The following is a 23,175-nucleotide window of genomic DNA, read 5'->3' on the forward strand; positions in this document are numbered from 1 at the left end:
AAAGATAGTTCTGAAGATAAGAAGAAGTTTATACTTTGGGCATCATTACGACCCAGGCGGTAAGGGTTTAACGGCACCGTAAAAGATGGCGGCGCCGTTAACCCCTTACCGCCTAATTATGAGATCCCTTTGCGGGTCCCTACCTTAACGGCTGGTTTTACCAGCCGTTAAGGATTGGACCCGCAAAGGGACCTTGGAGGTAATTACGGTACCGCAATTTGCAGTACCGTAACTACCACCTTCCCCATTTCCATTGAGCCCTATGGGGGCAAAAATGTGAATGGGGAAGGGCCAATGGTGAATGGGGAATTACCGCCTCGCCAACCTTGGAATGGGGCGGTAATTCCGCCATTCACCATGGCGGAATCGGTAAAATATCGGCGGCAACCATGGCGCTACTAGCGCCATGGTTACCGCACGGGTCGTAATGAGGCCTTTAGAATTAGTATTATAGATAGCCAGCCATTATGGCGATGGGCAGAGGAGTTAGAGGCAAAGCGAAAAAGGTTGTAAAGTGTGCGGACCGCGAAGTTGAGGACTTTGTGTACAGGTAAACAAGTGTAGTTGAGAAGGCCATAGAGGAGAATGCACAATAGTCAGATCTAGAAAGGACTAAGGAGATTAGCTCTTTAGCAGTATCGAAAGGAAGATGATAACCAATGTTTCTGATATTGAGAAGGTTGAGTCTGGCTTCAGTGCAGATTTGGAGATTAGGAGTGAGAAGTTTGATGGGTCAAACATGACACAAAGGTTCGGAAGCATAGTAAGGAAGGTAGTCAGGAGAGAAGAGAAGAAGAGAAAGAGCGGAAGTAAAGACCTTCAGTCTTAGTGGAGTTGAGCACGAGCGACACCATCCAATATTTGCTGGGTGAGAGGCAGTTTGAACTTTTTGACAACAGCTCGTTGGATAAGGAGTGAAAGGAGAAAAATATCTGAGCGTTATCAGTGAAGAGTTGATAGGAGAAGCCATAAGAGGAGATCAGGGCACCAAGAGGTGAAGTGTAGAGAGTGAAGAGTAGTGGACTAAGGATGGACCCTTGTGGAACTCTAACAGTAAGGGGGTGAGTTGGGAGGTAAGGCTGCTCCAGGACACTTGACAGTGTCTGGGGTCAAGGTATGAAGCAGACCAAGCGAGGGTCTTATCTCTGATGCCTAGGAGAGTTAATGGTCAGATTGGTTGATAGTATCAAAGGCAGCAAAGAGACGAGAAGAATATCAATAGATGAAAGGAAGATGAAGTTGCTTATATTGAGGAGAGTGTCTGGGTGTGATATATAAATAAATAAACTACAAATACAAATCAAGAGATTGGAAGCCAGATTGAAGGTGGTCCCAGAGGTTGTGAGTATCAAGGAACTCAGCGAGTCGATTGACTACTACTCTTTCTTGTATTTTCAAATAGTGTGGTAGAAGAGAGAAAGGGCGAAGTTGGCAGGACAGTTAGGATCTAGACCAGGTTTCTTAAGGAGAGGGATGATAGTCGCTGTTTTATAGGATGGGGGAAAGGTGTAGTAGTCAATAGAGGAGGTGAAAAGGGAAGTAAGAAGTGGAGCAGCACTGGGGGCAGAGGAAGGGTTAGCCTTCAGGAGGGGGGAAGAATCTCACCAGGGTTGGTGGGGTGCAAAGGAAAATATAGAGGAGGGTAGGAGTGGTGGAGAAAAGTGAGCAGGAGGTGGGGATATATGGTCATTAGTGAGGGTATTGCGGATGGTCAAAACTTTAGAAGCAAAGAGAGCAAGATCATTTGCAGAAAGAGTAGAGGAGATGGAGGTGGGTTGAGGAGGTGAAAGAATTGTGTTGAGAGATATTTGGAGGTGCCTAGGTGGGGAGTATGGAGATGAAATGAAAAAGAGAGAGAGAGAGAGAGAGGGAGAGAGAAGTCATGTTTGGCAGCGTCAAGAGCAGAGGAATAGTTTGAAGAGCGATGAGATAGAGTTGCAGATCAGAGGAGTGTTTTGACCTTTGCCAAGTGTGAAGCCTTTTCTGCATTGTTCTTTTTGGGGTGCGGATGAGAGGTGTAAAATAGGACCATGGAGTGGAGGTTTTAGAAGAGAGTGTAGTAAGAGGGTAGTTACAGGAAAAGGTAGCATAAAGAGCAGTATTAAAGTTAGGGAAGGCTTCTTCAGTGGATGGAATGGTGAGTTCAATGCAGGAGGAGAGAGAGTGGTGTAGGCTAGAGAGGTAGTCAGAGAGTTTGAAGGACGGAAACCTACGCTTAGTAATAGTTGTAGTAGATGGAGAGAGTGAGGAAGAAATAGGAGTGTAGATTGAGGTAAAGAGAGTGATCGGAGGGAGAAGGAGTGGTGGAGATATTAGAGGCAGAGAGTTGAGAGGAGATGAAAATAAGGTAAATGATAAGGCATGACTTTAGTCATGATCATATTGTAGAGTGGCGTGAGTTGAAAATTATTTGGTTCCCTTTGATCCTATGCAGAAGGGTCACTATTTATCTCAATTCTCTGTCTCTCTCTCTCTCTCTCTCTCTCTCTCTCTCTCTCTCTCTCTCTCTCTCTCTCTCTCTCTCTCAGTCTCTGTTTCACTATCTCTCTGTCTCTCTCTCTCTGTCTCTCATCAATGACATTTGTGGTGTCATCTGTCATGTCCTGGGTGTTAGCCTTAGCAGTGCAGGGTGGCTGCGTGAGTTATGGTTGCTTAGCTTACCATAACTGGAGAATTTCTGGGGGTTTTCAGTTTTACCTGTAACCATAACGTAACTTTAACAGTTTTTTCATTGGATTTCATAGGTTTTTATTAGTGCAACTTAACCATAACGTCCCTTTAACAAAGTTTTTTTCAGTGAATTTCATGGGTTTTTACCAGTGAACCCTAATTTCCTACTACTTACTAATGTCATGCTTGCCCCAATATGGCAACATTGTTGGCCAATTTAGAAAGTTTTACCTGAAAGCTCTGGCATTCCCCACCGTCTAGCATCATTTTTAACACTTCTATACACTTTCAACTTTTTCCACTGTTTTTGTATTTGTTGAACTGCATTTTCCAGCTCATCTAGGAAGCTTGAAGCTCAAAATGTCAAAATGTGCACAGCTCCTAGACCTATTGTTACTCATTATCCATTAACAATCTAGTACACAGTACATACTTGGAAGAATATTAGCAAAACTGCTATTTATCTTAAATATGACATCAGCTATTGCCATCCCTCATCCCCAAGAGCCGCCACCACCACCAACCCCACCAGCTGGAGGACCTACACAAAAAAAGTGCAGTACTTCCAAAGACAATGAAGAGGACCAAGAAGATGAAGTAGAGGAAGTGCCTACCTCTAGCACCCAGAGAGAATAATGTGTGTGTCAGTTCTTTACCACTGTTGGGAATGTACCAAAGGCTACAGCTACCAAAGTGAAATGTACTGAGTGCAGCATTGTACTCAGTCGCAGACAACCTGGGCAGTACTCCTACCGGATAACCTGCATGCGTCGTCACACCAAATCCAACCAATGCAATCCTCTCAGAAACGCTGTTCCTTTCTTAGGAAGTAGTAGGTTGCCTTCCTCTACCTTATCTTCCTCAACCAATGCTGTAACCACACAGCTTACTTCTGTGGGACACAAAATCCCACCAGCTAACTTGCAAGCAATAAAAGAGGCTGTTGATCCATATCATTCGAACACAACAGTACTGCAACACACCACTTTGCACTGGGGAGAGCAATTTCAAAGTGCTTTTGAAGTTGTAATTAAGTCTGAGAAACACTGCCCCCTACCTTAGATGTAACACACGCTCAAAATCATCCTGTGTCCACCTGCCCCTCCATATTTGTGATTGGTGCCCCTTCCCTCATTTCCCTCCCCACCTTACTTTCTGGCCTCTTCCGGAAATGATTATTATTTTTTAAACATAAAAAAGGTTCCTTTTGTAACCACCTTTCACAGTTAAACAATAGAACTAAAATAATAGGCTTATAGACCCCATCTACTTTAGATTTTTCAGTGAAGTATTTAGGTTCAATAAGATTCTCCAACATTCCCAATAGCATTTTCTACTATGTTAATAGAATTAATGTACAATTGTATTGTATAGAAAAAGAAAAAAAGCACAGAAAATATTTTCGGTCTGAAATTCTTCTCTCTAGTAAACAATAAACACCATAATCCATTGCCGTTTATAACTATCCACAGTCTCTGCGTTCCGCTGTCTAGCCCATGCCTAATTAGAAAACCTGGATTGTACATGCACACATCACACAAACATGGCGGTTTCAGTCCCATGATTGTCAGACACCCAACACATATTTTTCAATAGGTGTTTGTAATCGCAAATACACTGCCTACCTAAGATCTTCAATAAAAATGGAAGCTTTGTAATAGGACGATAGCTATCTGCCTTCTAAGGATCAGCAGTGTCTTTTGTTAAGGATGGGAGACATCCACACCTCTTTTAAGCACTGAGGTTCAGTAGATGTGTTAAAAGAGGAGTTCACTGTTTCCATCACAAGAGCTGCTCGGCATTCGATAGATCATTTGATTACATTGGCTGGACATGTATCACCAATACATAGAAAAGGTTTTAAGCCTTTCACAATTTCAATCAGTTTAGCCTCAGAGACAGTATTAAACTTAAATTCAGGAGGTAGGGGTACATTGTTAGTTAGCATCTTATTGTTCGATATCATTTTAGAAGTAAGATGGAGTCTGCCTGCTTCAATAATTGCCTAGTGTGACTTGATTTTATTTGAAAAAACATTCTAAATCATACCACAACATGATTCACTTTTACAGTCAAATAGACCTGCCATTTGGTTGCCCTCCAATTCTCCAAGGATACTAAAAAGTTATGTTGGTCCAACAGAGCATTCTTAAATCTGTTTTCAAAATGATCTCTTTTTTCCTTGAGAATGTCATTTTTGTAGTTGGCTGCTACCTTTCTATAAACTTCTAGATTCTCATGACAGGTTTGTTTCCTCCACACCCTATCACTTAGCTTTTTGGATTTTCGGCTTTCATTAATGTCTGACGAAAACCAGGTTTTACCTTGTGTTTAAGTTTTTATTTTCTTTGTCACTAAGGGTGCACTGTGTCAATCACAGTGGTAGTACAATTCTGTAATATCAAACCAGATATAGCCTTATATGTATACTTAACCAATCTATCACCTGGCCATGGGGATACACATTTCAATCATGGGTACCCACTATTAAGGGCAATCCATGGCTGTTGGGATGGTTTTGATTCTTGCAGCTTGTTTCAGGAATGCACATGCCACTCTGGTGCTGACATGTTGCCACAAGGCAGTTGCTGGATGTCAGTGGACAAGGCACAGCAAAGAGAACACATGCGTACTACATATTTTCAAAATGGAGCTTTTAGAAAGTGAGACTTGATTTGCAAAGCTTACTTTGTAAGACAGGAAAATCAGCATCATTTGACATTTTAAAGATAAGTGAAAAAAGTCAGCCTTGCAAACCCACACAGATGGCATTTCGTGGCACTTGGACAGAAGAACAGAGGTTAAAAGGTTGCAAAACCTTTGAACAAACAAACTTTTTGAGAAAGAAAACACCCTCCCCAGGGCTTTCCTTTGGAATCAGACAGAAAAGGACTACGAAAAGGGCTTCTGAGAGAGGTGGTTCACACCCCAGCACTCGTTGTTTAGGGGCTGAGATTCTTAGCAGCATTTGGGCTCCTAAGATTACATTTCTATTCCAACATTTTAGCATAGAGTAAAATTTAATTTATTCAAATTCTAAATTTGTTTGTTTTTATGTCTTTTTGTAAAGGTTTGAATAAACTATACACAAATAAAAGTTATTTCCATATGTAAATGCTATGATTTTAACAGACCCAATGTTGGAAAATAGCCCACAAAACCCCTAGAGAGAGTAACCATGGGCTGCTCAGCTTCAATGCCCCAACAATTGAATTCTGACAACAGAACTGGATCCCTTCCAAATCGTTGGCACTATTTTCTCTTTCAAGTACCTGTCATGACCCGGCAAGACACCAACAGCTACACAATCAGACAGCGCCTTTGATCTCCATCCTCGTGCAACTACAGATGTCCACGGCGAAACATCTGCACTTTCAATAAATGTTCTCAACTTACTTGTCAACTAGGATTAAACTGGTCTAACAACAGTCCACCCCTCTCAACACCACCACCCTCCTCCATCTGGCCCAGGGTACTCCAATTACTCTTGGATGCTTCCCTAATAAGCAAGTGAAGCAAATTGTTGGCAACCATGGCTGGTGTTTATATAGCATCAAGAACTAGCTCTTACGTTTGGACGAGCAGGCTCGGAGGCATTCTCTCTCAGTGCTGAATCTGTTTCCATTCCCATCGCAGCCTCCATACCAGAACTGTGAGCAGGCGTCCACCGCCTGGATGTAATACCACATGCGCCGAAAGTCCTTGCAACCCGTGCCCGGATCCACTTCCAAGAGGCAATTTCCTGCATTTGGAACAGAGGTACTTTTTTAAATCCTCTGTGTGCGCTCTGATCAACCGATGTGGTCAAGATACAAGGTTTCCCATTGCAGGCCAAATGACTTGCCACAAGTGAAAACCAAATGTCAAACAGATCCTTGCAAATAAACATAACACATGTTTCAGCAATGCCTGATCCAGTGTCAGGTAAATACAAAGCTGTGCCCTCTCTGGAGAGCAAAGCTGACTTGCAAAGGTGGCATGATGCAGATACAACTGCATAGACATTTATTTATTTATTTAATTTTGGATGCTTTATTTGACGCTCATAAGTTATTAATTTAACGATTGGCCTTGTTGAACGCAGTCATCTTGGTGCACTATCACAGCCACGATCCATGTCCTTACTGTCGCAGGCATGTGTCCTGGGGGCACACTTTGTCATTTCGCTGTGTGGGGAGGAATAGGGGATCTGGTCTTTCATTAACTCACTGGCCACTTTACAATAGCCTTACTCTTTTCTCGTACTAGGTTCCATTGTCCAGATGCTCAGTTGGACCGTCTACGCTGCTGGGATTTATGCAAGAGCTTTGGTAACATGAAATTAAAGGTGGTGAAAAGATTTCGGTTCTTAATGAAAGCTGCTATTTCCATGACCATAGATAATCCAGCATGTGGTTTGTACGACTATTAAAATAGTCTATAGTGTTGCATTGAAAATTGACTATGGCACCCACTGCACAGCAATGGAATAGGCAGGTAAACAGGGGCTTCATTACGAGTTGGGTGGTGCGGGTTACATGTGGCGGTATTACTGCATATCGCTGCATTAACGCATCACTGGAGGATTCTTCACCAGCTACGAGCTGGAGGTAAATTCAGCAACTTCCCGCGTGAATTTGGCGGAATTACTGCCACAGTAGTTCTGAAGAAATGCTCCATGGAGTCCTTTGGCTCCAGACTGATGGGAACGAGAACCGCCACCGCCACTTGTAATCCAACGGTAATACAGCCGGACCAAGTGGCAGTATCAGTAATTCTGTTTGGTGGTATCTCAGCGAATGTACTACTGAGATACCACCAAACGTATAATGATGCCCAATGTTTGCCATTTTACCACATTAGCAGCTTATCGGTTTCCATCTGCAACATTCAATTTCTCCATGGGATGTATTTGTCGGTGTGTATGGGGTGAGCATGGCAACATGAAAATTAGAGGCAAATCATAATGATGGGAGCACCCCCTTTTTGTATGGTGCAAAGGAACACACAGAAGGTGAGGCAACTTTTGCATAAACAAAAAGAGCGACATGAGTGCAGAAAAGCGCTAGTGCCATTTGTGCTCGGAATCGGCAACGTGCCCAATAAGGCCCCCAATAATGACCCATCTTGAGATGTATTAGCAACTTTGGATGCCATGTCAGCTATGTAGTTCACTTCCAGTCAGCAATCTGGTGATAGTGAATGCATACCTTTTATAATGGCGGCAGTCCAGCATTTCAGAATATATTCTATTGAACCGGAGAAAACAAACATTCACGACACCCCCACTGAGGTACAATGGCAAATAGCGGCTACAGCTACTACTCAGGCTCCACACTTCTAGAAAAACCAACAGCGATCCAAGTCATAAAGGTAAAGCAGGCACAGCCAAGAGATACACCCCCTTCGCCTTTCGAAGTAACACAGAGCCAGGGAAGGCTTAGAAGGGGTGTGAATGTGATTCAGTAGTAACCCAAACAGAAATAGCAGCAATAGTACACAGTCCCGAAATTAAAGAATGTCCAGCCTAGGTTCTATACAAATATATACTTCAAACCAATCAATTGTACATCTAACTATTAAAAATACTATCAAAAACCCATCCCTGTAAAAGAAGACAGAAGATGCAGAACAGAAAGGTATAAGCACTCTGGATACCATGTCATAGAGGAAACCATCCAAGAAATGCAACAATGTGTCAATGCATATGTCTTGATGGAAAAAGGTGCAAAAGGAACTTAGTCTGTAGGGCCCAAAAGGGGGACCAGGGAGACAGGGTCGCTTGAAATATCCTGACATCAACGTTAAGTGTTTGGATGGTGTCGAACCAGAGTTGTACGGGGTCACACAGCAAAATGCATCTAGTCGGTCCGAAGCAGGCACTCAGTGTGGTCCGGATTAGGCATTCAAACTGGTATCCTGGCTGTTCTGACGCTGAGGATGCTCCAAATCCTATTGTAACAGGGCTTTAGGACACATCTATGCTCTCCCAGCCTAGGGTGGTTTGCAAGCAGACTGGTAGGCATTGGCCCACAGCAAGAGTCACTGTTAATGTGCCCTGGGAGTGTGTAGGGGGCAGAGTCTGCCTCTGCCTTGTAGGACTTCTTCTACACCTTAATGGATGAGGACTTTGAAAAGAACAACTCTCCCAGAAGAGGTCCAAAGGCATCCTTGCTTAACACCTGGATGTTCCAAAAGTGAATAAAATATTGAGTAGGAGATCTCCTCTTATAAAAGCAAAATGCCACAAAATATTGGAGGAAAGCAAGCCTGCGTCAAGGGGTATAATCCCTGTTCATTGTGACCAATGCCTCTTGCCTTCTGATGTCGTACCCAGAGTGATTTATTATGCTGGAAGTGGAGGGTACAGGAAGCAGAGAAAAGCCCACAGAAAAGTAAGATGGAGGGACCCTTCTTTCAAACCTTGTGTGTTCCGTGGCTGTCCTAACTCCACCCCTTTTCCAGCTTGCAGCTTCAAAGGCTCTCTGGTGTGCAGCGCCCTAGTGTGAGGCAGCCCTTTATTATAGGCTTGGCTCTCCGAAAGGCAGGCTCAAAGGGCGTCTCCAACTGGGAGATCCCAGGCCTGGCAGGGAGGATGTTAGTTTCCCCCCTAGAGAGGCAGTAGAGGCATGCATCCTGCCCTTTGTCTTATTCACTGGAATTCATACAGGCAGGGACGTGAAATCCACATCGCCTCCAATAGCTGTCTGAGCCCACATTATATATATATATAATTATATGTGGCCGTAATAATCATGTGATCGTCTGACCGCCATACTAAAAGAGATATTTTCAGATTATCCTGCCGCAAAGGTGTAGACTTAGGTGCAACCTCTTATTGCAGTGACTTGGCCGTGACCAGCAGCTGTCAAAAAGGGCACCTGTAACCTCTGAACTCTGTGCTTCAGGAGAGCACCATAGGGCTCAATGTGAATGGGGAAGGAGCTAATAATAGTACCGCAATTTGCGGTACCGTTATTAGCTCTGAAGTCCCTCAGCGGGTCCCGTCCTTAACGCCTGGTCAGACCAGGCGTTAAGGACGGGACCCGTTGAGGGACCTCGTAGTAGGGCGCTAAGGAATTACTGGCACCAGTGACCTTACTGATGCCGGTAATCCCTTAGCGCCTACCGTGTAACGAGGCACATAGACCTTAGATTACAGGAGTCAGTCATCCATTTCAGCCACTTTGCACATGTACATGTTGAACATCACCCTGTGGGCCTGCAAACCTTCACCTGGAGTATTTGATGGACATGATCATGATTTGTTGCATGTGGGTGAGGAGGAGGGATTGAAAGAATCCAAGGGGGCCTTGAAATGATTATCCACTCCTTTTTACATATCATGAAGTACATGAACTAAAACGTGTTGATGGAATTCATGGCTGCCTGTGATCTTCGTCCAGTGGGTGGATGAGGTCATATCTAATGCTGACTAATTTGATTGTATTTCTTCGGAGCAGTCTGGAACCTGATTCACTTTGGCATGGCCATGTGCTTCTTGGGGGTAAGGCAACACTTTCCTGAGTTAGAGGATTAGATGCCCTCCTCTTGCTGAAGCCTGCATTGATGACTTGGAGAATGTTGTGTGAAAGTGCTTGAAGAAACACTTATGTACGATTTGAGTTGATAAAAGATCATATTACTCCTCTCGTGCCACTTCTGAAGGGTTCAAGGTGAAAGCATATGTTTTTATCTGGTTGTGTTGTGGCTAAAGGGAAAGTTCAGAGATGCTGCAATGGTCTGCCAGATGTTTAGCTATTTTTGATTGAAGTTCTCATCAATGTTTGATGAGGGTACGCAGGAGGCACCCTAATCTTTGCAGAAGGGCCTAAGGTCCCGACAAGGGTGGATACAATACCAGGCTGGATGCACTCTTGTGAGGGTACACTGGCCCCTCCTCTAACAGGGTGTATGTAGAGTAACATGCACATATCCTAACAGTGCACTGCTGGCTCCCTTTTCTTTTGTACTGAGTTTTCCCCACGAGCACATGAATGGGCACTAGTGCACAGTGTGCTCAGAGCACAATATGTAATCTGGACCCTGAGATCATATCTTGATATTTATTAGCACTTGGAAATCACTGCTATCGAATAGTTGATATGTCAGAGTCCCTGGAACGCAAGCGATAGGCGATAAAATGGACACATTTTCCCAATCATTTTAGTGCAATCAAAATAAATGTTTCTGCAGTCTTTTCATTTCCTGTCATGTTCGTTGACTGCACACTGGCATCGCATATAGCCAAATGTAAACCAAGCCAGAAGAGGCCATTTATGGATAGCCACAAGTGAAAAAACAAAATGGCGCTTCCCATGTCAGTAGCGGCACATACCTGAGACTCTGCCTGTTGCTTTTCCTCTCGGTCTCTGGGCAGGCACCTCAATTTCTTCCTGATTCCCTGCTGGCTCTTCTACAGCAGGTTCCTCTGTGGTCGCCAACTCTTCCTCCAGGGCATCTTCTGTTGGCTCGGGTGCATCAAATCCGCCACCATAATCTGGGAACGGCACTCTGCCAAACAAAATGTCACAGCAATAAAGAAAAGGAACTACCCCTCAGTTTTTGCTACACAAATTCACCAATTGGCACTGATCTTACAAAGGATTATGACCTCATTGTGAGCTTTTGCTTGGAAATACCAGGGCCATGAGGTCTTCTGTAGGGACACAACACATTCCCAGACCCTGTACCTTGGCTTCTCCAAAGGATGAAGAGAAGAAGTGTGTAGTGTGTAGGTGGTAATGGAGAATGCGTTCCACCCACACATCAGAATGTATTTTCCATTTTCCTATCTGGTGATAATAATGACACTGCGTGACCTAATTTATAACAAACTTATTGAGGAACTAAGATCATCCCAACCTGGAGGCTCCCAGCAGCACTCTGTGCCCGTGGCAAAGGTGCTGGCAGCGAAAAGAAGGAGCAGGTCAGCTAGGATAACCAAATCAAGCAAATGTAATCAGAAGATATACAATATGATACAAAAATGTAGATACAATTAGAATGATAGAGTATTAGGGGTACATATGAAAGGATTTGCGGTGTTGGCAGACAGAGGGCCTCATCACGAGTTGGGCGTTAGCCCTTAAATGCGGCGGTAATGGTATTTCAGTCGTATTTAAGGGCTGGATCTATCATTAGTCTGGCGTGTTTACCCTCAGCTCAGAGCTGGGGTAAACACACCGAAAGAATTCCCATTCGCTGCGCAATTACCGCCGGTGGTATTACTGTGTTATAATTGCACCGAATATTCCACATTGGGTCCAGTGGGGAATGGGGACTTACAGTTAGCGCCCATCCCATGATCCAGCGGTAATACCGATGAGGGCTAATGCGAATATAGTTGGGCGGTATTACAGTCCAAATACCGCCCAACTCGTGATAAGGCCCAGACTCTTGGAGGCTGGGGATTCAGGTCATGGAGGAAAACACACACTATTTAGAAGCACTATTTCTGATGATCTGACCTTACTCGCTGCTGTTTTATGTCACTAGGTCTGCATAAGCAATTTCCTCAGTTGCTGCCTTTTTTTAGCCTTAAATGCCTGACTTTTTCAGAATGAAAAACATGCCTCATTAGGAGTCTGGCGGTATCCCGGCAGTAATACCGCTGGTATACTGCTGGTGCAAATAGTATTACCGCTAATCGGTCCGGTGCTATTAGCGCTGGTTCACAAGTAGCGGTTGGACGGTTATTGTCCATTCCCCATTGGGTGAGGGGCGCTATTACCGCCGGTGGTAAGTGCACTGGCATAAGAGTGCCGAAAGCAGGCTCTTCTTTATGAACATTGTGAGTGCCTCACACTTTCTCCATTGTAGAGCATCAGATGAGAGATATGCGGTCTAGTGTTCTGACTCACGGCTAGTCTAGCACCTATTAGGGCAGAGGTGTCCTGGTAGTTCTCTCCAGGTGAAGCCTGGCTATTGGTGGACTGTCTGGCCCAGGTCACTGTGAGAGTCTCTGAAACCAGTGTGATGATTGGAAACCCATCTGCTCAATTATAAGCAGCGGTGGACTGGCCATTCGGCCTGGGGACGATTGAGATGATAGTCATCAGTGGCACCCCCAGACATTTTTAATAGGGGTAGCCTGATGAGGTCACTGGGAATCTTGGGGTGGCACACCAAAACAAAAACATAACCAGCACACGAGCATTTTTTTAAGGGTGGCTGCGGACTCCCTTGGCACACCTTGGTGGTGCCCCTGACAGTCATGTTTGCTGTTTTTTATAAGGAGCACTGGGGGCCTAAATAATGCTCTCCATATTTCATCCGTGTTTATATGCACATTTCCTCAGGCTCAGCTGCCTGACGAGGCTGCCTGCTGCCGCGTGCCATGGTAGTGCGTGTTCATCTCTTGTGATGTTAACTTTTCTTGTGATTGACATCTTCATGTAATGGCTCTGGGACGGCCTGTGTTACTGCTGGTACCAAAATAACAACAGCCTGGGGAAGCCGATACCTAGCCCTGTGATGTGTTCCTTTCTCCTCTGCCCTGCCACCACCACCTTGACGCCAACATGGTCATCGCCTGACCCAGGCAGGCAGAGCAAACATTTGGCACGTCGGCACTGCGCTTGCGCATTAGGTTTCGTTTCCTTGGATTTACGTTCAAGCAAAAGCAACAATGTTTCAGCTGGGTCTGGGCGCCAGGTTTGGCAGGCGGGCACCAGCCGGGTCTGGATCTAGCGTGACTAGTGTTGCCAACTTGGCGACTTTCTCAATATATTTAGCGAGAAATCACGGCCCCCTAGCAAGTTTGTGATTAAACAGCGGCTAGAAAGAAATCTAGATACTTTTTTCTATTGGTTTGGAGACTTACACTTTTTTCTCTTAGCTTTGCGACTTGCATCATTTATGCAAGTTTCCAAACCAATAGAAAACAGTGTAAGTCTCCAAACCAGTAACGTTACGTGTTTATATTTATTATGTGGCAGAAACATAAAACATATCTTTTCAGATTCTACAAGTTGGCACAACATTTAAAGATGTTAATGGATATTGTGTGATAACATTTGAATTTTACACGTTTTTACCTTTTTCCGGCAATTCATAAAGAAGCAAAATATATCTATTACAATTTCTGATAGGTATTTATTTCCGGCTATGACATATCGACATGCATGCTGTACTGCACTTATGCATTATGTTATCTACTGCCATCTGTAGGTCATCAGACCACGCCACATGTCATTTCTCTGCACACGTCCAGCAAGGGAAGAAACTACAATCCCCAGCAGGATTGTAGTTCTCAGACCCCATTTCCATTGAAACCCCGCGCGAACGCGCCCGCTCGTGCTAGCAGGCACAGTCTTCTGCAGTCTGTGCAAGGAGGTGGAAGGAGGGTTCTGAGGTGAGCAAGTTTTGAATTCCCTTACTAACTTTACCCGTTCTTACATGCTGAGGAACTTTCAGTTATCAGCCGAGAAAACCATAGCTCTACTTGACATCAGAACTATCCTTTTCCCATTAGGCACGTTGAGATGGCGATTTTGCACGGGGAAATGAGTAAACAGGAAGCTGGCAGCCATCTGCAGCGGCCAAACAGCCTCCCAGTAGATTTGTACGTGAAAGGCAACAAGGCATTAAAGGAGAGGCTCACAAAACAGTCAGACAGGGAGGCAGGTCAGTTAACAGCCCGCAAATGCGATACAGTAACCGTGAAAGTGTGCCTGTTGAATACACGCTCTTTAAATAAACACGCACATAGCGTTCATGACCTTATTACAGACAGGGAGCTAACCTCATGTGCATTACCGAAACAAGGCTAAAGGACCCCATCGGGCCAGTTGGTATAAATGCAGTCCCGAGGGATACACATTATATAATAAAAATAGAGATCATGGACAGGGCGGAGGAGTGGCTTACAGACCACCCTCTTTAACTTCTGACTTTGATAAAGAAGTATCTTTGCAAATAAGAAAACTAGTCTCAGATAGCTCATCCACCCTACTAGTAGAGATATGAACAGGTGGAGAGGGAACCCAGAAGATAAAGAGGCCATGTCCCTGAAAAGCACCATGAACAACATGGTCTTCCAAATAATAAATAATGAACCCACCACCCCGCAGGGAAACCAATTGGACTGGATCTGCATGAATAACTTACAATCAGCACAGGTAAAGACAGAGCTTTGTATCTGGTCTGACCACAGTCTGGTGACTTTCGAGATACTTCTAACTCCCTCATCTAAACAGCTAGAGAACCCACACATGAAAGTTTGGAGTAGAAATTTTAAGGATATTGGGTCGGAGAAACTAAAACCATGCCTACTGCAGATCCTCGAGTCCTTTACAGACAACGAATACACTAAATGTATGCAGGCGATGGTAGACAAGTATGCTCCATTGAAAAGTTAGTAAGAAAAAACAAAAACAAATGTAAATGGTACAATGAGCATCCCAACAAACTCAAACAAGCAAAACGTGCCAAGGAACGAACATGGCGACGGAATCATCCCAGGAAAACAGGGAGGACTGGAAACGCTCTGACCAAGCGTACAGAAAGGCAGTTAAAGAAGCAACATCTAATTATTATAACAAAGAAATAGAGGCAGCTCCTAATTTGACCAGTAAACTTTTTGAAATACTTACGGGCATGGAAAAACAGAAGATGCTCTCACCTCCACATACTCCATCCAAGGAAGATTGTGACAGGGTACAAGAAGGCTTCGCCGCTAAAATCTTAAAAGCTAGGAATAACATCATATCAGCCAGAGCTGCCACTAGCACAGAAACCCCCCCGGGAGAAAACCTCATATTTAAAGAGAGAGAGAGTTTCAACTTCTCAGCTGTTACTGAGGAAGAACTATGCCTGGTGATGTCAAAAATGAAGCCAACTTCTTGCGCCGAAAATATCCTTCCATCTAAGATAATTTTGGACCACAAAGAACTTTTCACACCCATCCTGACTAGGTTAGTTAATGCTTCTTTTACTGAGGGATCAGTTCCCAACGCCATTAAAAATGCTACGATAACCCCTCTAGTAAAGAAGGAAGGTCTGGATCCCAAGGATCCTAGCAATCTTCGCCCTTTCACTAATTCAAATTTTATTTAGAAAATCCTAGACAAAATAGCTACAAACCAGCTACAAAAACATGTGGAAGCTTCGGATGCATTACACGAACAGCAATCAGGTTTTTGGGCGGCCCACATTACAGAGTCAGCCATGCTGGATTTACAGACTCACATGCTGTAGCTGATAGAGAAAGCCAAACCCGGGCTACTTATGCTGCTGGAGCGCAGCACGCCATTTGACCTGTAGACTACCAGTTACTTCAATTAGCATTGTATAAAATAGCTGGGTGCTCGTCAGCAGCACTGGCATGGCTAGCATCTTTCCTGAAGGACAGGAAGGTGAGAATACATTGGGGCGATACATTTTCAGAAGCAACCCCGATCTTGTTCGGAGTCCCTCAGGGAGCCAGCTTGTCTCCATTACTTTTTGACCTATATATGAGAAGTCTCTGTAACCTGCTGGAAAACGCTGATGATATGCAGCTTATTTTCGAACTGGCGGGAGACTATGCCATTGACAGTGCGAAAATAGAGGAAATATATAACATTATTGATATCTGGGTGCAAAGACACTGGATGTGTCTAAACAATGCCAAGACCGAACTAATGAATTTCGGATCACGTCAGGCCAGATCCAAACTCGATGCCCAGTACAAAGCCTTCCATATCAAAGAAGCCATCATACCAGTAGTGCCCAAAGTAAAAACTGTGGGGATGATGGTTGAAGCGTCAGTAGGCTCTGATGTACATGTTAATTATCTGAACAAAAACAATATGTACTACCTGCGTCTTCTAAGAGCCATCAGACCCTTTATAAATGAGATAAACACAGCTACAAACACAGCTACCATCGCAAGAGCAATTTTGTTGTCTCGCTTAGATTATGGAAATGCCTTGCTATTGGTAGCCTCTAAGAGAGAGTTAATAAGGTGCCAAGTGATGCAAAATGATGCAGTTCGCATCATTAAGAAAAAGAAATATAGAGACCATATATCAGAAGGAAGAAAGGAACTGCACTGGCTCAGAATAGAGGGCAGAGTTAAGTTTAAGGCGATGACAGTAGTCCATAGATGCCTCTTTGGGGAGGCGCCGTCCTATTTCAAAAAACAATTCTCAGTGTACGTGCCCCAAAGATGCCTAAAATCAGCAGACATAGGTCTCCTAAACATACCAGAGGCCAAACGGGCATCTGGACGGGGGAGATCTTTTTCTTTCAAGGCTGCAAAATATTGGAATGGGCTACCTGCTGCCCTGAGACAGGAAGGAAACTATCTTAGTTTCAGGAAAGCATTGAAAACATTGTATTCCAGTAGCCTTAAAGCACATATGATTTTTCACAGTTCTGCCAGGACACCACGAATCCCGAAAGACCTTATCCGTGAATTTAACACTACTGGTCTCCCCGCGCCCTGATGCCTGCGGGCTTACGGCGCGTTATAAGCTCATAGACATAGACAGACATAGACAATTATGCAGCTAGCTTCAAAATTGAATGAGAGGTTATAACAACAGTGCCCTCGGCAATCACCAATCATGCACATGGCCAATTATGCAAATCAGGTGATGACGTCATTTAGCTACTTCTAGCTACTTTTATGACGGCCAATAGCTACTTACCTTACTGAGAAGTAGGCAACACTGAGCATGACCAGTCCACACTGTCTGCAGCAGCCAGCCAGCAGGAGAGAGGGAGGCAGGCAGCAGACCGCGCCGACATCCGACTCAAGGCCTGAGCAACTGTCTGCAATTGAGAATAATAAGGAAGTGGGGTGGGCAGTCAGTGCCGCGGTCGGACGACTGACTCCTGTCTTGGACCTGGGCCTGAGATCAGGTGACAGCACACAGCAGCCATTAGCCAGGCTAGTACTTTGAGAGGAGCCAAGGTTGGAGCGCTGCATTATTAAAGGCAGGAGTCCTCCACTCATGCTGTTATTTCGGGGGTAATGTGCAGGTCCGCCTCCTCGTGACTTTGCTGGTTGAGACGGAAGGGACGCGCCTTCTCATTTGTCGCGATTTTGCCTGGAGGCTGATGGTTGCCTTCCAGACTGTGGAACACCTGGAGAACATCAGAGGCTCAGTAAGGTTTTCAATGAAACTATGGCAGTGCCGTGCTGTCTTACTGACATGCTTATGTCAGTGCCTTAAGTGGCACTGCTAAATGAGCCGGGGCTCACCAAGGGGGCATGGTCTAACGGCGGGTGGGGGTCGCCGGCTGGCATGTTAGGCCACACCCCCTTGATGAGCCCCGGCTCAATGGGCTACTGGCACCCCTGCCATGCAGCCTTTCGATGAGATCAGCACCCTCTCCCGTTCGGGGAGAGGGTGCTGACCTATGCATTTATTTTCTATAGGCTTGCCTGGCAGTGGACAGCCCCTCATTATTCAGCCTTAATGGTGGCGCTGCCCGTCGCCAGTGTCACCCTTAAGGCTGAAAGGGTGAGGCCGCTGGAAGCAGAGGCCTTTTTCCTGAAGACTGAAACTCCCGCGAATGCACGGGAGCTTCAGCATTTAGAAAGCAAGGCCTCTGCTTCCATCGGCCTCACGTTTCTCTCGATAATGATGGCGCCGGCCCACAAGCATCTCTTGCTTTAAGGGATGTCTAGCAGGTGCGGCGCCACCATTATGGATGAAATGTATTTTCTTTTTAAGCCTGAAGCTCTCGCACACAGGCAAGAGCTTCAGGCTTTAGACAAGAATCCTTGTCATGTAGTAGCTGGGGCTGCCAGGAAAGACTAGTGATCCCTGGCAGGGCCCCGCATCAAAACGAGATTTCGGAGCCGGCCGGGGCTCTGGCCCGGCTGGCCCCGGTCCACTTAAAGCCCTGGCTTTTGTAGAACTTGTATGGTAATAGGTGACTTAGGTCCCGAGGAAAGCGAGTCAGAAACACCAACCAAGCCACAATTGTGGAGTATTTGTCACCTGTGGCCGTGCTGTGCCGCCACTGTCATTAACGGCTATATTTACACTTCATCATCACATCAGATGACAGTGTGAGAGTGAGTAGCAGCCAGCGAGGCGGGACTTGAATGTGAGAGCACAGCACTGGGGAGACAGGAGACTCCTGTCCTGTCAGGACTCGGCCCTGCGCTCTTATGCCCCGCATCCACTAGCTGCGATGAGATTACAACGTGAGGCGCATTACTTTTAACTGGGGCTACGCTGATTCCAGCCACGGCTATTTTTTGTGCCATCTTAGCAGCACTGTCCATTCCAAACCCTCCCCTGTGACTCTCTTCTAAAGACAAATACCCCCTCTGCCACATTCCCAGCAGCGACCTATATCGAGGTCTTTGTTTTAGCAGAGCGTTTAAAGTGGCAGCTCCTTACAAGTAATGGTCCGTTTAAGAGCCATTGGGCCTCATTACGATCATGGCGGTAGCCGTACCTATATGGCAGGCACGGCTACTGCCATGCTCGTTACCGACACCGCCTCCCACGATTGGGCAATAACCGGCCCATTACAAGATGAGTGGGCCGGTAATTGCCCATTCGCGGGTGGCGGTAATGCCAGGCTCCCGATCCCCATTCTGCCCCATAGTACAGAATGGGGGTGGGGAGCGTGGTTGCACCGGCAATGTTGACAACGGTAGACCTGGCAGGCTGTCAGGAACCACGAGCAGAACTCGTAATGTGGCAGCCCAATAAGAACGGTGCCAGCGCCCTACTGGCACCGTTCGTACCGTGGCCGCCACCCTTATAATGAGGCCCATTGTTTTGAACAGGTCAATCAAAATTTTATTCTGAAAGCACATACAAATAAACGAGTTTGAGCCCAAATCTGATTTCTTTGAAGACAGTTAAGATATGTTAACAAATGTCACATTTCACTTGCATCAGATAAAGCATGCCTTTGTCAAATGATGCAAAACACCTGGTAACCCTTTCACATTATCTTTTGTTATGACTCTGGGCCGTGAAAGACAGCCTACAAGTCATTGTTATCATTTTGTGGAATTGCATTCTGGGATTTGTAGTCTCCAAGATGGGGTGAAACTAACACAACAGTTGTGATATTTTTGTTTACCATATTTCTATAAGGATAACTATGTTTTTGGAGTACTTTTCAAGTCCTCTTGATAAAACAAAGTATTGTTGAAAGCCAAACATTGGGTTGAGAAGGGGAAAGTATCATATGGCAAATTGTTTGTGATGATTTACCAGGTCCATGGATGTAGGAAGAACCCTGGTCCTGTGATGATTTTTAAGGTACAACTTGAGGGTGAAAGAGGGTTGAAAGCGTCCACCCATTTTTAAAAGCAGATGCGGACGCCATCCCGTTGGGTGTGTTTGAGGTCAGCATGCAAAAAACTGCTTGTTTGCTCAGGTGTTCGGACACAAGGATTTGAACCCAGGCCCTCAAGCAGACATCCACAAATGTATTTATTTATTTATGATACTTATATAGCGCACCAAACCCTGAGGCATCTGGGCGCTTTTACTTACGAAGGTGGTTACAGGAGTTGCTTATCCACATGACATTGTCTTCAAAGCACCTGTCTTGTATTGGTAAATTGCTTTCCATGTAATATTTCTGCATAGATGTTTGGGTTTAAAAGGTGTGCACCTTTTATACTTTGCGACCAGCGCTATAGGAAAATCTCCTCTTGCTGTGTATTTTTCAGGTATTGATGATTACGTTTTTGAAAGACAATGCTCATTTGTGTTCTGCATTTTCTGCTATTAGAAAAGGCCAGTTGAATGTAATGTGTGTATTGCACTTTAAGACACGTTCAGTCCCTGTGTGTATCTTAAAAAGCCCCCAACTTCCTTTGAGACTTGAGCCCTATTATTAACATTTGAAGACCTGTGGACTTGCTTACTCTGGCTGCCTCAGTACCCTCCCAGGAAATAGGCTTTGCTTTGATTGGACAATAAGGCAACCTTGCACCAAAGACACTTTGCCCTGTCTGGTCCAGGGCACATATTAGGTATGCTTTGATTTCTTACCAGTGATCATTATTCTTTGCCCTGCTCTTCCTCATCACAGTACTTTCTTTTGAGGTACCCATCTCTACAAATGATTCAGCTCAGTCTGCCGGCTACTCCAAAATAAACCTCACTCATGATATTGCTACATACGTAATCTTAACAGTTCAAGTCCAAATACTGAAGGTCAGATATTTGATCCCACAGATATTGAATGATTTCATGACATCAGTTTATGTGATGCAAATAAGGGGGCCTGCACATCTTTTGATGTCCAAAGCGCTACAAATCCTAGGGCCGGCTCTGCTCAGTGTTGATGTGGGGGAGGGAGTGTTTGCCATGGCCGGTCTATCATGCTTCAGCTGGGAGGGGTGGGCGGTGGCTATATTGTCAGATATGCACTCATGTCTGACTAGGAGAAACGTACACCCTCCTGTATATCTCGTGTTACCTTTGAAGGTGTGGAGGGGCTTATTGTACTCTGGGGCGATGTGTACTGCTTGTTGTGTCCCATTTTGCAGGTTATGGCTATGTATGTTTCTGTTCTCCCGAGTATGGGGCGAGGGAGGGTTGTGGGCTTCACCTCCCTCTTTCATTAAATTGGAGTGTGCACTCCTCCCTATACATATCACGATGCTTGCAGGGTATGACATAAGTCTGTATCCATCCGTGTGTCATTTTAGGAGAGACTCAGCGCTCAGCACTGAGGTGATAATCTGGCACAGTAAAAAAGATGTAAACGATGTGCCTGGTGTTAGGAAAGATTTCCCTTAGGTGCAATTTTCCTTCCATGTATGTAACCTCCAAACATTTTTACTTTTGTTTGGCTTACCTGACCTGACTTTTTCCAGTGGAGCAGAGCCTTCAGCTGTGCTCCTCTGGGCTTTTGCTCATTTGGTATGGGGAAACGGCCACGTTCTTCAGGCTGTCAGTACTGGGAAACTAGGTTTTCCATAGTCTTTGACTATGTTGCCATTCCTTGGTAATGTTTTATCTATGTGACAGGTACCTTACAGTATCACACATATGGGTCCTTTTGTTTTATACCCTGTCCACCCTCTAAGGATTTTTGGGTGTTTGTACAAGTATGCTTAGGACGGATTTATGGCAGCAGTTTACTTTTAAAGTATTTTTATGGACCATACCGTGTTTACCGCATTTGGCCCAAGACTGTGGCCAGGGCCAAAAATGGCCATACGACGCAGTATTTAGTTCTGTCCTTTGGCCATTTTGTCCCTAGAGACCTGGGTATTCCTTATTTGGGAAAGCAGCCTCCCGAGAAAACTGCATCTTTCGTGGGCTCCTGCATGTCACGTATGCTAGTGCCCAGCATGAGGGTTGGGACTGTCTGGTCTCTGCCCACACTACTGGTGCCAGTATGTCTGGGATGCCTGAATGACTGGAACCACCATGGGCCACGATTGGCCCAGGCCTGGCATGCATGCAAGAGAGCAGATCTTCCATTGCCTGTCTCCGATTTGAGCGTGAAACGAATCTTGGCGGAGAGAAGAGGCTCTGCATCCATTCCAGATCGATCACCTGAAGTTCACACCGAACACAGAAGGAGCCAAGTATCCTGCACGAAAGATCAGACCCGTGGAACCACCTGAAACATGCTGGAAGGTTTGGCACCCTGACCCCACTGTTGTCTCGTCGGACCCCTGCTTTTGTATCGTGCCAAGAATACCTGCAAGGGCGCTTCGACCCTTTGGAGTAGTAGGACCAACTACTTTCGACACCTCCTGTTTACCGCTGCAAACAGCCTCGTCGGAAGTGTTAATGGGCCATCCAATGAACTGACCAGCTCGAACACAGGGTATCATATAGGAGCGCCACCGTCCCGAGTTGAGACTCGAGACTTTGGGAATCGCTTACTTCTGGTCCTGGGCCCCATCCCGCCATAACTCATTGTACTGGCTCTTCTGGGTCCCGTTTTATGAAAGTATGCCACGCTTTGTGCATTTGCGGTCCCTGTGTCACCCCACTGTGATGACTGTTGCTTGCAGTGCCTGCAGACCTGCCCCCCAGTGTCCTGAGACATGTTGCACTGGAACTATCCTTCTATTTTCTTCAAGAACTGAGAAAAAGGTACTGTCTCACCACGGACGATTGTCGCATCCCGCAGCCACTGAGAGCTGGAGGGACCTGTAACTGCAGGGGTGAAAACGACTAGCGAACTGGACTAGACTGGAAAAGTTTGGCACAGACTGTGTCGAGGGTCGGTGAGTACTTACATCACTTACCGGTGGCCCCCTGGTATATCCATCCGTTTTAAGCATGAGAATCCCTGAAAAGATGCTCACCTTAGCTGGGCTAGCCTGTGCTCCCCAGCTATTCCCAAAACTCTGAAAGTCGCTTTACCTGCAAGGGTAGACTCTCCCCGAGGAGTAGGGCTTTATTCTTCATCGCCTCAACCCCCTTCCTGAACAGCTACAGCTCCAGGAAGAGATCCCGCATTTAACTTTACTCACGGCCCCGCGTTGTTGACGCACTGCTGTACTTTTGCGTGTAAGGCTCCTCACTTTTTAGGGCTGGACTGCATAAAATAGGGATTGACTTTGAAGAACTGCCCAATGAGATA

At 45.4% G+C, this 23,175-nt stretch overlaps 1 protein-coding gene across 6 annotated transcripts in view; it reads right to left on the reverse strand.

Annotated features, from left to right (window-relative positions):
• Nucleotides 1–23,175, reverse strand: part of LOC138570116 (collagen alpha-4(VI) chain-like) — a 559,183-nt gene that overhangs the window by 40,912 nt on the left and 495,096 nt on the right. For 5 of the 6 annotated variants that reach the window (XM_069648741.1, XM_069648737.1, XM_069648739.1 and 2 more), the window contains 2 exons: nt 10,988–11,163; nt 6,242–6,412 (listed from right to left, as the gene is read on the reverse strand). In XM_069648741.1, the coding sequence (XP_069504842.1) occupies nt 6,242–6,412; nt 10,988–11,163 (347 nt within the window). The remainder of the gene's footprint in view (nt 1–6,241; nt 6,413–10,987; nt 11,164–23,175) is intronic. The other variant, XM_069648740.1, reaches the window with a different exon arrangement.

The sequence above is a fragment of the Ambystoma mexicanum genome, chromosome 2q (genome assembly GCF_040938575.1).
Source record: "Ambystoma mexicanum isolate Mex_15411 chromosome 2q, UKY_AmexF1_1, whole genome shotgun sequence".
Classification (NCBI taxonomy): Eukaryota; Metazoa; Chordata; class Amphibia; order Caudata; family Ambystomatidae; genus Ambystoma; species Ambystoma mexicanum.